At 50.5% G+C, this 13,623-nt stretch overlaps 1 protein-coding gene across 2 annotated transcripts; it reads right to left on the bottom strand.

Moving 5' to 3' along the window:
- Positions 1 to 3,922: 3,922 nt before the first annotated feature.
- Positions 3,923 to 9,488, bottom strand: MFSD5 (major facilitator superfamily domain containing 5). Of its 2 annotated transcripts, none has more exons than XM_067529488.1 (2): positions 9,408 to 9,488; positions 3,923 to 6,640 (listed from the first exon to the last, which is right to left on the bottom strand). In XM_067529488.1, exon 2 carries the CDS (start codon positions 6,590 to 6,592, stop codon positions 5,234 to 5,236), a length of 1,359 nt encoding a protein of 452 aa, XP_067385589.1. In that variant the 5' UTR covers positions 6,593 to 6,640; positions 9,408 to 9,488; the 3' UTR covers positions 3,923 to 5,233. The 2 variants fall into 2 exon arrangements, with proteins under 2 accessions (XP_067385589.1, XP_067385588.1); XM_067529487.1 differs by having other exon boundaries at positions 9,310 to 9,421.
- Positions 9,489 to 13,623: the final 4,135 nt, after the last annotated feature.

Raw genomic sequence — 13,623 nt, 5'->3', positions numbered from 1 at the left:
GGACAGCTCTTTGCGGGTCAGTTTCACTCCTGCCCGGAAAATTCACTTTTCCTTGGGCCTTTCATACGCAAAGCAGCAGAGAGAAAACATATTTTCAAAGGCAAGGAAAGCCAGAGTGTAAAACCAGAACGATTAGCAGGGAGACGTGGTGTTGTTAACATAACTAAGGACATTAGCTGGTTAACAATCCTGCCAGATCCCCATGCTGCCCACTCACAACACAATACATTTCTGGCCCCCAGGATTGCAGTGAAAAGCCTGAAAACGTGACCCCCGCGTGACCTAAAAAGCTCAGAAACCCAGCAAACAAATTTAAAAACACACACAAAATATTATTTTTTAAATCTCAAGCTGTTTAAGCCAGTCATGCTTTTGTGGGGTCTAACTGGTGATTTGTGAATGCTTGGGGTTCAGGAGGTGCTAACCCGCACAGTTCCACTGATGTCAATGGAGCTATCTATGTTGATGTATGCTGGCTGAAGTTTTGGTCCCATGGTTATTAAACTGACAGCAGCCAGTCGTATTATTACCGCCAGATTCTGAGTCAGGCCTTGTTTTGGGAGCAGCTCCACTGAACAACATGACTCAGTTTGATAAATAGTGCCTGAATCCGGGTTGGTCAAGTTTGTGGCTGCAAAAAAGGGAGTGGAATTGAACAGCTGGGAGAGGACAGGAATGAGAAATGGAAAGGACCTTAAAAGGTCACCTCATCCATTCTTCCTAGGCCTGGACAATGCACGATTGTTCCCCAGTGTACGTTTCAGCACTCGCTCCAGTCTACCTTCAAATATTCCACAGGATGAAGTTCTCAAAGCTGCCCTTGGGAAATCATTCCACAGCCCAACAAAATCACCCACTGAGAAATTTTCCTTCACAGGCCATCACACACATGTGGGTGGAATGCAGGGAGCAGGTGGAATCGGCAGCTGAGATGTAGGCAGGGGAAACAGTTGTGAAAACCTTTTGTCAGCCAAGGCAAGTAGCTTGGCTGTGATGCCAGGGGAGGTTGGAAGCTAGCTAAGGTATTTCAGATGGGGAGATGTGTGCGGAGCAGCAGGAGGGAATGACTGAATAGCAGCAGAATCACGGAGGTGCTGAGGTGGAATGAGATGAGCACGAAGGCGTGGGGCAGGGTTTGTAGCATGTGGATTGGAAGAGAAAGAACAGAGTTTAGAGCCATTATCATGGAAGACAGAAGATCCTGGATGTGGTGGGAGGAAGATGCAGAGCTTGGGGGAGCATGGTGCAGCTGTCAGTGATGATGAGGCATGGAGACAGAGGAGAGGGGTTAGGAATTCAGATGATAAGCAGAGGTTGGGATGGGAGAGTTTGAGATGACAGCAAGTGAACCATAAGAAGACAGAGAACTGGAGATCTGAGGACCAGTCAGGAGGGGCAAGATGTTGTGCAGGCAGTATTCATGGTTTTACTGGGAGGGTGAAATAGGAGGTGCCCAGCAAGCACACTTACTGGCTGGGATGAACAAATCGTTAGCCCACTTGTCAGATGCACCTTACACGGGGATGAAATGTCTTCCTGCTGAGGGATGCTACATGTCCAGAGCCTCCGCTGAGGCTTTTCCTAGTGGCCAGGAAAGCTGGAGGAGGAATGAACTGGGACGGTTTCCTTCCAATAGTACAAATAGACTGGGGTTGTGCTCCTCACTCCATCAACAGGGTCAGTGCTGCCGGGAAAGAGCCAGTCTGAACTGGCTCAACACATAGTGCTTATCTTGGAAAAGAAAAGGGGAGAGAGAGAGTGGAGAGAAAAGGATAGATGGGGCAGGGCAACTTACTGGTTAGGAGGAAGCTAAATGTCGAGACAAGTGTCTGCTGGGTTTCTTTATGGCTTTCTTCCTGGTTGTTCAGGAAAAAGATGATATTCTGTAGCAGCCCCTCGCGTTTTGCACCACAATCTCCCAAACTAACCAGGGCTGGGCTACATCTGTTATATGGGAAACCTCCACTTCTGTATTCACTTTCTCCACGCTGTTCACGTCTCTCATATCCCCCACTTAGTCATCTCTTTTCCAAGCAGAACAGTCCCAGCCTTTTTAATCTCTCCTCCTATGCAATCTGTTCCATACCCTTCATCATTCTTGTTGCCCCCTTCTCTGTACCTTTTCCAATTCTAATACATCTTGTTTGAGACGCAGTAGCCAGAACTGCATACAGTATTCAAAGGGTGGGCGTACCATGGGTCTATTATATTTTGTCTTATTACCTCTCTCTTTCCTAATGGTCCCTAACATTCTTTCCTGCACAGAGCAGGAGTTGTTCCAGAACCCTGATTCTCTGCCCCAGCCCTGACCCCTGTACAGTTTAGAGCAACCTGGGAGGTGCCCCAATTGACAGCAGCTAGCAATTATCCCACAAAGGGATTGTCTTCTCCAAGCATCACTGGTCCCAGGCCCCAACTGTTCCCTGTGCTGGGGGCAGCAAGGAGGGAGGCAGAGCAAACAGATATGCTGGCGCTTTGTCTGCTGGGGACTCTCCCGTGGCCCTTGGGGAGATACAGGGAGTTGTTCCCTTTGCACCACCAGAGCTTTGCTGATTAAAGATTGCTAAACCAGGCCCAACGGTCACGGTTAATAAGAGAAACAGCAGTCAGAGCGACCTCCCTTCCCCCCCACCACAACCAAGCCAGGCAAGCTGTTGCGGCCTTAGAAGGTTGCGCCTTACTCTGGTGTCATTGATTCATTCCTCTCCAGCCCCCATCGTTCCTCTCCAGGGAAGGAAGGCGGTCCATCAGAGCAGGACAACTGTGGTCTAGTTCCCAGTCCCGGCACTGACTTGCTGTACAGCCTTGTTCAAGACACATTAGATTAATAGATTCTAAGGCCAGAAGAGTCCACTGTGATCATCTGACCTCCAGCGTAACACAGGCCAGAGAAAATAATTCCTCTCACTTTCTGCTTCAGTTTCCCTGCGTGTAGGCTGGCCGGAATGCTTACCAGGCGTTGTAAAGCGTACAGAGCCTTGGCTGAAAAGGGCTGCAGAGGTAGGAGTAGTATCAGAATCTAGAATGATGCCTCTTCTTGGGATCTGTGGATGGAAACCCAGCTAGCATTGCAACCAGAGCAAAAGTCTCAGTTTATTACAACTGATTATCCAAATACACAATTGCCTTTTGTACCACTCCTAGTGAAGGCCCATGGCGTGAATGACAGGGCCCAATTCTGCATGATGCTAAGCATCTAGTACAATGGGAGCTGAAGGTGCTGAGTACCCTGCAGGACTGGCCCATCATCCAACAACTCCCCTCTGCTTATCCAAATATCTCTTGTTCTTCCCAAAACTGGTAATTATCTGGTCCCCTTCACCGCAGCATCTGAGGGCCTCACAGTCTTTAATGTGTTTATCCTCCTGTGACACAATGGGAATTTTCTGTAATTTTTTTATGATGCCTATGTGTGCCTCAGTTTCCCTATGTACTCTGCATTGCTTTCCAGGGGGTGCAGGTCCCAGGCTACTCCCCTAACCAACCTTCCCCTCCACTCCACAGGGGTCGCCTTCAGAGGCAGAGAGGGCACTGCAGAACAGAGCCAGCTGAGGCATCCCTGGAGGGTGGGGAGTTGCAATGGAAGTTTTAAGTTAGCAAGAATCTTTCCGTGCACAGCGCTTCAGGGTGACACAGAGCATTACCTTGTTTCTCACCATGAAACAGAAGGGGGTGCTTTCTCTAGAGTAATGCAAGCTGCTGGAACAAGGCTTCAGTTTTTACTCTCTATAGACCCAAAACTACAGTGCCCCTTTAAGACGTTCGTTACAAGAGTTTCCCAACCAGCATCCTGTGCCCTTAAGGCCCGAAGTACAGTCATGTTTCTGTAATCAGTTCCTGACACTCCTCCATCCCAATTACAAACATGGTTTAATTGAGAGACCTGGCAGCTTTCCCTCCCCTCCTCCCCCCACGTCCTCAACCCACCACCTCAATCCAGTTTAGTCGGCAACACCTACCACCCTGCCTAAACCTATTTGCATTAGCCTACCCTGAGAATAGCTGGGCAGCTATCCCAAACTAACTGAGAAGGGGGTAGAGTGCCCAGAGAACCGGCAAAGAACAGGTGGGACAATGCACTCAGGGATGAAGGAGAACTGGCCAAACTAGTTTCATCTGAAACTGCTAAGCAGGATTCAGGAAGAACAAGCCTACGCCTGCATGACTGGCAAAGGCAAAATATTGTTGTCAGCTGCCATGATTCCTAACCAAGTATTAATCACATTGTGTGTGGACACAGCCATGTTTAGAGACAACCGTGCCACCAAACTAGTCAAACTCTATTATAAGCTGTAGTGTAGACAGGACTCAGGACTCCAGATCGGGCTGGAGGTTGCAGTTGCTGGGATGAACTCTCTATTCAATATTCATACAGTGGCAGAGAGCCAGATGCTTCCTCAGCCAGGTGCTCCATGACAGCCAGCTGCACATGGAGTTTGGGCATCAGCAAATTCAGTTTTCAATTCTTGTCTAATGGGGTGTTGGGAAAGGGGGTTAAGATCTGCCTGAATTAAAATCCTAATCAATGGCAGCCCCCCCGAGTCATCTCCTGGCTGCAACAAATCCACCTTTGCTTCACTTGGATCTGCAGCCCTTGAACCAACAAGATTAATTAAATTCCCATGTACGGTGAAAGAGTTCTGGACTCAAAGGAATAAAACTAGGGGGGGAATTTTTCTCCAAGGTAAGAGTTTTATTCTTTTTTCTTTAAAAAAATAGAGTGGATGGGTGAGGAGTTTGGCTCATGCAGTAACTGGGGTCAATACCTCCAACATGTGAAGAGGGTCTCTTTCCTCATCCTCCCGCCAGCTAAAGCTAGGAGCCAAGCAGCTGTGACATGTGCTCCCACTGCCTGACCTCTCCCCACCACCTCCAAACTTGGCAGCGACAGAACAGAGGATGCAGAGGGGGCAAGGAGGGGAGCTCCCAGGGTTTGAAGGCCCTAGTTAGGAAGTTTTGGGAAACAAGATCTCCAGGGTGGGGTGGAACAAATGTTGCTTGCTGGGGGCTTACCAGGCTGATTGTGATTTGTACAAGTTTTGTTTGAAACAATATGTTTTTCCAAGGGAAAGTTAGAACATACAGAACTGGTCTCAACACCCAGAGGGCCAGTCCTCAGAGCCACTGTCTTTTCCACAGTCTCTCTCCCACTTACAGAGTCCTCCCCAAGGTGTTCGAAGTGTTAAGCTTTTGGAGACTGCACCAATGGGGCTCAGTCATGCCAGGCATGTGATCAGAGTTCCGGGGAAGACAGCTCATTCTGGCCCTGCGGGCTTGGCACCCTGAGCTCTGCATTGTTCCGGACCACGGTGAAGAGGCTAACGACAGCCAGCAACGCCATCACCATCATCACAGAGCATATGGTGAACATGTTCCTGGTACCTGTCTTGTAGTCGCTGTCATGAAGGATGAGCATGCCAAGGCAAGCCAGCAGGTTCAGGGGGATCCGGAACCAGTTCATCACACCCACTTGGTCCTTCTTTGGGATCACCTTCCGCCGCAGGAAGCCCATGGCAGGGAAATACAGCCCACAGGAGAGTTCGATGAGCAAGAAGGCCAAGAAGGACTCAGAAGGGTTCTCCTGCCCAGGGTTGGTGGAGAAAGTCAGCATGAAGAGGGAGAAGAATACCATCAAGACAGAGAGAGAGAGGATGTGCATGGGCTGGAGGTGGTATCTCTTGGAGGTAGCAATACGGTACAGCGATGACCCCATCATGCTGGCAGCCATGAAACTGGAGAAGACAATGCCCAGAGGTGGGTTGTGGGGATCGAGGACGGGCGTCCAGAGGAAGATGAAGATGTAGATAACGCTTTCAAACAAGGCCTGGATAGTCCCCAAGAGCAGGACGCGCCGGTCAGACAGGAGACACTTCAAACCATCAACACAAGTCTTGGTCAGTGCCCGCTTCTTGCCGTAGTTCTCATCCCAATTCTTCATGGCAAAGATGCCGGTCAGCATGAGGAAGGGGATGGAGACCATGAATGGGGCCACGGGGCCCAAGCCAAGCCACTCAGCGAAGAAATTGGCCGTCACCCCTGCGCCGATCGCGATGACGTTGTTCCAGAAGGTGGCCCTCGAGAAAGTGGCCGGGATCCACTCCGCCGGGAAGTCATGTCGTTCCACATGCTCGTGCACGTACCACGCCTCGAAGGCAGAGAACAGCAGGGCTGTGGACAACCCCCCTAATATCCTCCCCACTACCAGCACAAAGTAATCCCAAGAGAGCTTGGTGAGGCAGCAGACTGAGTATGTCAGGGAGAAGAGGATGCAGGATTTCTTGCGGCCCAGCCAGTCAACCAAGGAGGTGGAGACCAGTCCAAAGAGCACACTGGAGGCAAAGCCGCAGACATAAATTATGGCGATCTGGCCCTCCAGGAAGTGGTAGTGCTGGTAGAGTTTATAGAGGTAGGGGCCCTGTAGCCAATCAGCCGCCAGAGCCAGGAAATACACTTGGTAGTAGTCCAGCTGGAACCGCAGGAAGGCAGGGTTGGTACAGGCGTTGCCAGTGAGCTTGGCGCGGCAGGCAGAGAATTCCAAACCCATGCATACCGCCAGCAGGACAGCAAAGGCAACATATGCAGTGAACAGCATGGTGCCTCACAACATCATGTGCTTCCCCTGGGGTCTACGCCAAAGCACCTGAAAGCAGAGAAGATCGTGCAGTGAGACATGGATGGGAGAGCCACCTTTACTGGAGTTATGGCAGTCAGCAGGGGCAGCAACCTGGAGCGCATGGCCGTTTGTGTCGCACTGCACTGCTGTCAAACTGCCTTTGCTTGGAGACTTAACCTCAGGCTGCCATGCACAGGGGAGCTGGTGTGGGCAAGCCTGCCCCAGAGGATGCCCTCTCCTTCCTAGAGTGCTATGGCCCTTCTGTTCTTGGCTGGGTATGAGGCCTCCCTCTGAAACATCAGCGTCATGAGCCCACTTGACCCCCAAGTTGAGTGCCACAGGGTAGATGAGAACTGCAGCCAGGGAATGTTCATTCAGGGTGGCCCAAGGGAAGGGGAAGAGGTGTAGAATTAGGAGTCATGGGACGAAGCTAAGCAAAAGGAAACTTGGGCTGACAATTACAGAAAACTTCCTGGGGCTGAGCTCTCTCAGGCTATGAAAGCCTCTCCCCAAGGGAAGTCCTCTTGCTTAGAGGTTTAGAACTGGACAGGATCAAGTATTGGAGAAGATAGTGCAGGGAGCTATCCTGCATGAGCCAAGGGCTGAGAGATATTGACAAAGTGATTTAGGCCCTTAGACCAGCCTACAGGAGTAATTCCTAGGATTCCCTCCAGCTGTTTCATCTGCCTCCCCTCCAACCCTGTGTTTGCAAATATTCAAAACCTGAACTCTCAGCTGAACTAGCCGCATTCTGCCACCCCCCTCTCAATAAGTGACCTCAAATCCCAACAGCAGTTCAGATCTCTCTGATCTAAGTTAAGTGACTTGCCCAAAGTCTGACAGGAAGATTGTGCCTGAGCTGGAATTGAAGTCAGGTCTCCTGAATCACAGTCCAGTGGCTTCAGCACACTAGAGCATCCTTCCCACCCTGTGTGATAAAGACCTATGCCCCTTTCCCTTTATTCCACCAGGGTTTAACCACAACTAGCAACGACACTGACTCCAACTCATCCTTATCTACACCCCATAGCTTTGCAGTCAGTGTATCATGTCAGCTAACTTGAGTCTACACAATTGTGTAGTAACACAATAACATGTGGTAGTGAAAACAAGGCCCCAGACAATATAGTTGATTTCATGATCTTTGATACTTCTTAACTGTGAATGGATGTAAAGGTTTTGGTACCAATGGACTGTTGGACAGAGTAGCTAAAGCAAGAAATCAATGCCAGGAAAATTCACATCCTGTTTTCCTAGCCTCAAGTCATGGGAAGATAACAGTTACCGTGAAAAAAAGCATTTAATCTGCTATGTGATATTTGTGGATCTATAGTTGTGTTCCTGAAAGAAAGATCCACTGGGCACTTTTCAGAGATTTTAACTCCCAACGTGGTACGTTTTTAAAGAAAAATTGCAAACAGACGTGCCACCAGTTTTACAGACAAACCCCACAGAGATTCCCATGGAGTGGCTTCCTTTAGGAAGTTATAAGATTGCCAAAAAGTGCCTGGAACCGTCTCTTCCATTAATCTGGGTTTGGCATAATAAAGCCTCCCATTGCCTCTGTGTCTTCCTTCACGTCATCCTAAACTGCGCTTCTAATGCTCTTGTTGAGTTTCTCTGTAGCCCAAATTTTTTTTTTTTTTTTTTTGGGGGGGGAGGAGGAGGAGAGACACGTGGAGTAGGGGGCGCAGGGTAAATGTACCAGACTGAAAACTCTGGAGGCAAACATCCTGTTTAGTCTATTTAGTCACAGAGGGAGAATAGCATAGGTTGGGCCACAGCCAGCATCACCTGCGTTGCCCTGCCCACATGCCTCTAACCTGACCTGGAGGGATCCTTCTGTTCCCGGAGTGAAAGAGCAGGTTAGCCTACATACTCCATTCAATTTCAGGCCTATGGGCTGAGACCTGCAATTTGTGATGAGGACGTCTGTCCTCTGGTCTGAGAGCCTCCTGCAAACACATACAGGACATCAAAACTTTCCTCTGACCAACACTCTCCCACCTCAGCTCAAAGATAAGCCACAGGCCAAGTCAAATGTGAAAGAGCCTGTGATGTTGTTAGGGGGCCGGTGTGTTCAGTAAGAGCTACTGGGATCACCACCACATTGACTCCTGAGTGCTGGAGAAACTCACTAGAACAGACACCCAGTCTGCTGCAAACGCACGGAGCGGCAGGGAACATTTTGAGAGCCTTTTACACCACAGGCTGGGGAAGGGAGATGATGAGTCACCTCAGCATCTCCCCGTGCCCCGGGAAAGGGGCAGAGCTGAGCCGTGAAACTATGGGATCTTAGGGCCTCAGTCCCATCAAGAGCACTTGTGGGGCTACAGCCCCCCATTGGCAGGCAGCTCCACCCAGCTCAGAGGCAGCCCCCAGGGCCCCTCACAGCATAGCCCTCCCATTCCAACCCCTACACTCACAGCCCCCCCAGATCGCCCCACAGGGATTCACCTCTGAGCCCCTTCCCCCCGCGAACTCTCCATCCCCCCACAAAAAAGTACCCCCCTCCACTCCCCCACCCCAGAGCCCCTCCCCCACCCTCACTTCGCTCCCCTTCGAGCCTCCCCCTCCCTCACACCCCCAGCCCCCTCCGAGCCTCCCGCGATCTAGTCCCCCCCCGCAGCCCCTCCCTCCAGGCGCAGCTCCCCCCTCCGGCCCCCATGACTCCGCCTCCCCGCTCAGGCCCTCACCTGCCCCGCTCGCTCTGGTGGGGGGGGGGCTCCTCGCCAGCGCCCGCCCGCCTCACTCGCACGCACCCCAGTCAACCACCCCAGCCGCCCGGACCGACCCGCTTCCGCGACATCCCAGCTGGCCTCCGTCTGAGGCAACGCAGGGCGCCGCCATATTGGGGGGTCACGTGATGGGGGAGACTCTTTGGCCCCGCCTCCAAGGCTCGTGCTGCTTCCAGCTGGGACCCGCCCTGTGTCCTTGAACCTTCTCCGTGACCCTTGACCCCTTCCCAAGGAGCCCCTTCCCCCCACTAGCAGGGCCTGAATCGGGGTTGGGTACATGAGGCCGGCCGAGCGTTGCCATGGTGCTGGTGAATGACATCCTGGTGTCGCCGTGGTGATGGTGCACAGCATCCTTGCCTCACTGTGATGATGGCACACGACATCCCTGCGTCACCATGGTGATGGCACACGACATCCCGGCTTCACCATGGTGATGGCACATGACATCCCAGCGTCGCCATGGTGATGGCACATGGCATCCCAGCCTCACCATGGTGCTGGCGCATGACATCACTACGTGGCCCTGTCAAAATGTGGCCACCGGACGCTGGGGGAAGGGGCCAAGCGGGATGCGGATCTGGCACCACTGCTGGCAACGTGGACACATGACCCCAAAATGGGGCCACGTGACATGGCACAGAGAAGTCACCATGGGATGCAACCCGGCAAAGTGGCAGGGTGGGGAGGCCTCAAAAGGCCAGTGTGGTGCAAATAAGTGGCTGTGGGCGAAACACCAGCTCACAGCACAGCACACGGCCTCCCGGGGTCATGGCGCCACCCACTAATACATAGCAACAAAACCGGCATTTTGTCTGCAGGAATATCCGCCGGAGTGTTCCCCTTGTATCTCTCTGAGGTACTTGTGTGTCTCCCGTTCCCGCACATCACAATCACTAATGGATTTATCTTCACAACCACCTCCTGTTCGTGAGGCTGAGAAGCATTAGTACTCCTGTTTTAAAGATGGGACACAGAGGCTAGAAAGACTAGAACACTGTAGATTTATACCTCACCTTGTGGTGCGGTGTGTCTTCGCAGAGACATGCCCTATGTGCGTTGCCCGAGGTCACACAGGAAATCAGCGACACAGCCAGTACTTGAACCTGAATCACCAAGGCTAGTGCCATAACCCCTGGACCTCACCATTCATCCCTTTCCTTCCCCAGCCTATCACAAGGCCTGTCCTTTGCTCTTCCTCGGGCTGAAGGCATCATTTCCACAGCGCTTCCAGCCCTTGCTAGCCCAGGGCTGCAGAGATCAGGATCCCTGCATGACACCAGAGCTTCACCCAGCACGTTTGTAAAGAAATAGATTTCACGCAATAATGTCCCATCCATTCCTCTCCCCTGGGAGTAGCGCAGATGCCTAGGATCCAAACAGCTCAGCCATCTTCATACACACAGTGAACATCGACTCCCCTGGCCCACCATCCCTGCTCTGCTCTCCTGCTGGCCCACATGGTGTCCTTCCTCTTTGTTCTTTGGAAGTGCTTTTCCCCAAACACAGCCTCATTCGGCTGCTGGGTGTCAGGGCACTGGTCTCATAGACTCATAGACTCTAAGGTCAGAAGGGACCAATATGATTATCTAGTCTAAGCTCCCGCACAATGCAGGTCACAGAACCTCACCCACCCACTCCTGTAATAAACCTCTAACCTAGGACTAAGTTATTAAAGTCCTCAAATCATGGTTTAAAGACTTTAAGGTACAGATAATCCACCAGCAAGTGAGCCAGGCCCTATGCTACTGCGGCCTGCCTCTCTGCCCTGGTGGGGTCAGATGTTGCAAGCCAGAGGGTGAGTCATGCTCCAGTATTTGAAGCCAGGAAATGGGATGTCATTAAGAATCACAAGAAATGGGGGGAGGGTGGCGGCACATTTTAGTACGTGGGTGGGCAGCAATGGCACACGAAACCAGGCTAAAACCTGCTAAAGAGATTAAGGGGCATGTTTCCAGAAAGCAGAGCCCCCTGCTTACCTCTTTGTGAGCCTGGATTTGCCCAGTTAATCTAGATTTACACCAGTGTGAGAGCAGAATTTGGCTCTGTGTGTCAGATGCTGCTGCTGGGTTTATCTGCAAGGTGTGCTCCAGCAGGACTTACGAACTCTCACCAGATAGTCACTTCCTGGGCAATAGCTACAGCTGAACAGATGTTCCCAAGCCAGCTGGCTTTTGTCCTCAGCAGAATGTGATGCTACAGTAGGACAGTGAAGGTTTCAGGCTTTTGGAACTGAGGGTCCCAGATTGGGTGCTGGACAAGGAGACTTTGCAGAGCTGGAGGGTTGGACTGCATGCTGTGCAGCATGAGAGGTGCATGACAGGAGGCAGAAGAGAGGTAACAAGGTGTATTTCACCACCCTTGTGTCTCCAGGATTTCAACTTGCAAAAGAATGCGGCCAACACCAGTCCTAGGCTGCTCCTGCACTGGGAGTATTCCCATCCTGGAACCAAAGCCATAAAGGGGCGGTCAAATGAAGGGGTTGGAATTAGTAACCTCCCCCTCTCCCCTCAAAATTCAGAGGGATCCAGCTTTGAGGGTCTGGTTTTGGCTCATCTCTTCTCCTGATTCTGTTCACACCAATGCTGGTTTGATACTAGGTAACTCCCCTGACTTCTTGAAGCAGTGTTACCATCTGTTGTGAGTTGGAGTGTTTTCTTAAAGTCCCAGCTTCTGAAGTCATGCGAATACAAGAGAATCTCAGCCTGCGTTTAAAAAAATGTACATTTCTCTCATCATAAATTCTGCATGTATATTAAAGGGTCTTGGGGACAAAATACACCCTTGCCTCACACCCCGCCCGGTGGAAAACCTGCTGTTTGCACTTTGGCCTGTTGGTGGCAGAGACTTGTGATGAGTTCAATGAGAGGCTTTGGGATCCCCACGTCTGCTGATATCCTCCAAAGATGGGGGTGTCAGAGCCTATCCTACACTTTTGAGTAGTCAGTGAAGCACACAATCAATGGGTGAATGCATGCTGCATTTTTCAGTGATGTGACAGATATTTGTGATTTGTTCATGTGTCTCATCCTTCTCTGAAACCAACTTGTTGTGATGGTAATTCTGCTTTTTTTCATGCGACGCTGGATTACATAGAGCTGAACTTTGCTCACATGCAATATGAGGATGGTATGATAGTTACTACACTCTGTTGTGTCTCCCTACTTTGGTAAAGGTAACAAAAAAACCCTTCATCTCGTCCTCCAGCCAATCTTTAGTACCCTACCTCATTACAAATTTGCCACATAAGATCAATACTGCGTTCGCCAATTGCTTTTAACAATTCTGCAGGCACGTTATCTAACCTAGACATTTTCCCAGGCAAAGAGGCTGTTCCAAAGAAATCAGTAGAATTGTAAGGCTGGCTCGCTTAGCTATGGGCTCCCTTAAGATAGTAGGGAAAAACTGGGAGATCTTGAAATGTAGGAAGGTGCAACTGGTGAAAAGCCTAATTTTTCCAGAGCAATTTCTGGGTGTGAATCATGGGACGTTAATGCTCCTGACAAGAAGAAAATTGAAGCTTTTGAAATGTGGTGCTGGCAAAGACTTTTGCATATCTCCTGGATGAAAATAAGGGCAAATGCCTGTATTGGAAATATCACTGGAGAGCAGCAGACCCTGATGTCAGAAATCAAGAGATGGAGACTTACGTACTTTGGTTACCTTAGGCATAGAGATGGAAATAATCTTGAGAAAATTATTATGGAAAGAGTGGTGGAAGGTCATCGCAGCAGGGGACGACCAGGAGACGATGGATGAATGGATGACCTGCGGAAGATCAGTGGAAAGTCAGCTACTGAGTGCTAAAAGTTAGGGATGGATCGTGAAGGCTTTTGAAATTCCAATAAATGGATGTGCTGAGGTTCTATCTGTTGTGGCTGAGGAGAAAAGATGGAAAACACAATCCCTGAAGGCTAAAAAACCTGAAAGTAACTAAAGAATCTCCAAATTATTATTTTTCAAAACCTCATGATTTTTAAGCTAATTGCATGCTTTGGGGAGCGGGGACCCTGACTCACGATGCTCAAATGGTTGGGGTTGGTCACACTGCCAGAGTTACTCCAGATTCACACTGCTGTGAGACTGATCGCCTTTTCTTAAAATGGGGCTTCACTCACATCAACCCGTCCCCTGGGAAAAGAGAGACATTGAGCCCAAAGCTGAATAATTGCTGAGATACCATACCATGATTATATGTGACGTGGGATAGCTAGCTAGCGAGATAGCCAAGAAGTGGCTCTGTGGGCCAATCAGTAAGAGATTTAACAGAAGGGG

Source organism: Emydura macquarii, unplaced genomic scaffold, assembly GCF_026122565.2.
Source record: "Emydura macquarii macquarii isolate MOO-44397 ecotype Brisbane River unplaced genomic scaffold, CSIRO-AGI_Emac_v2 contig_2994, whole genome shotgun sequence".
Classification (NCBI taxonomy): Eukaryota; Metazoa; Chordata; order Testudines; family Chelidae; genus Emydura; species Emydura macquarii.
Note: the sequence above shows the minus strand (reverse complement) of the source record. Positions and strands in the feature narration are given on the sequence as shown.

Excerpts from the sequence above, each read along its gene's own strand:
- MFSD5 (XM_067529488.1), bottom strand. The coding sequence starts at position 6,592 with ATGCTGTTCACTGCATATGTTGCCTTTGCTGTCCTGCTGGCGGTATGC.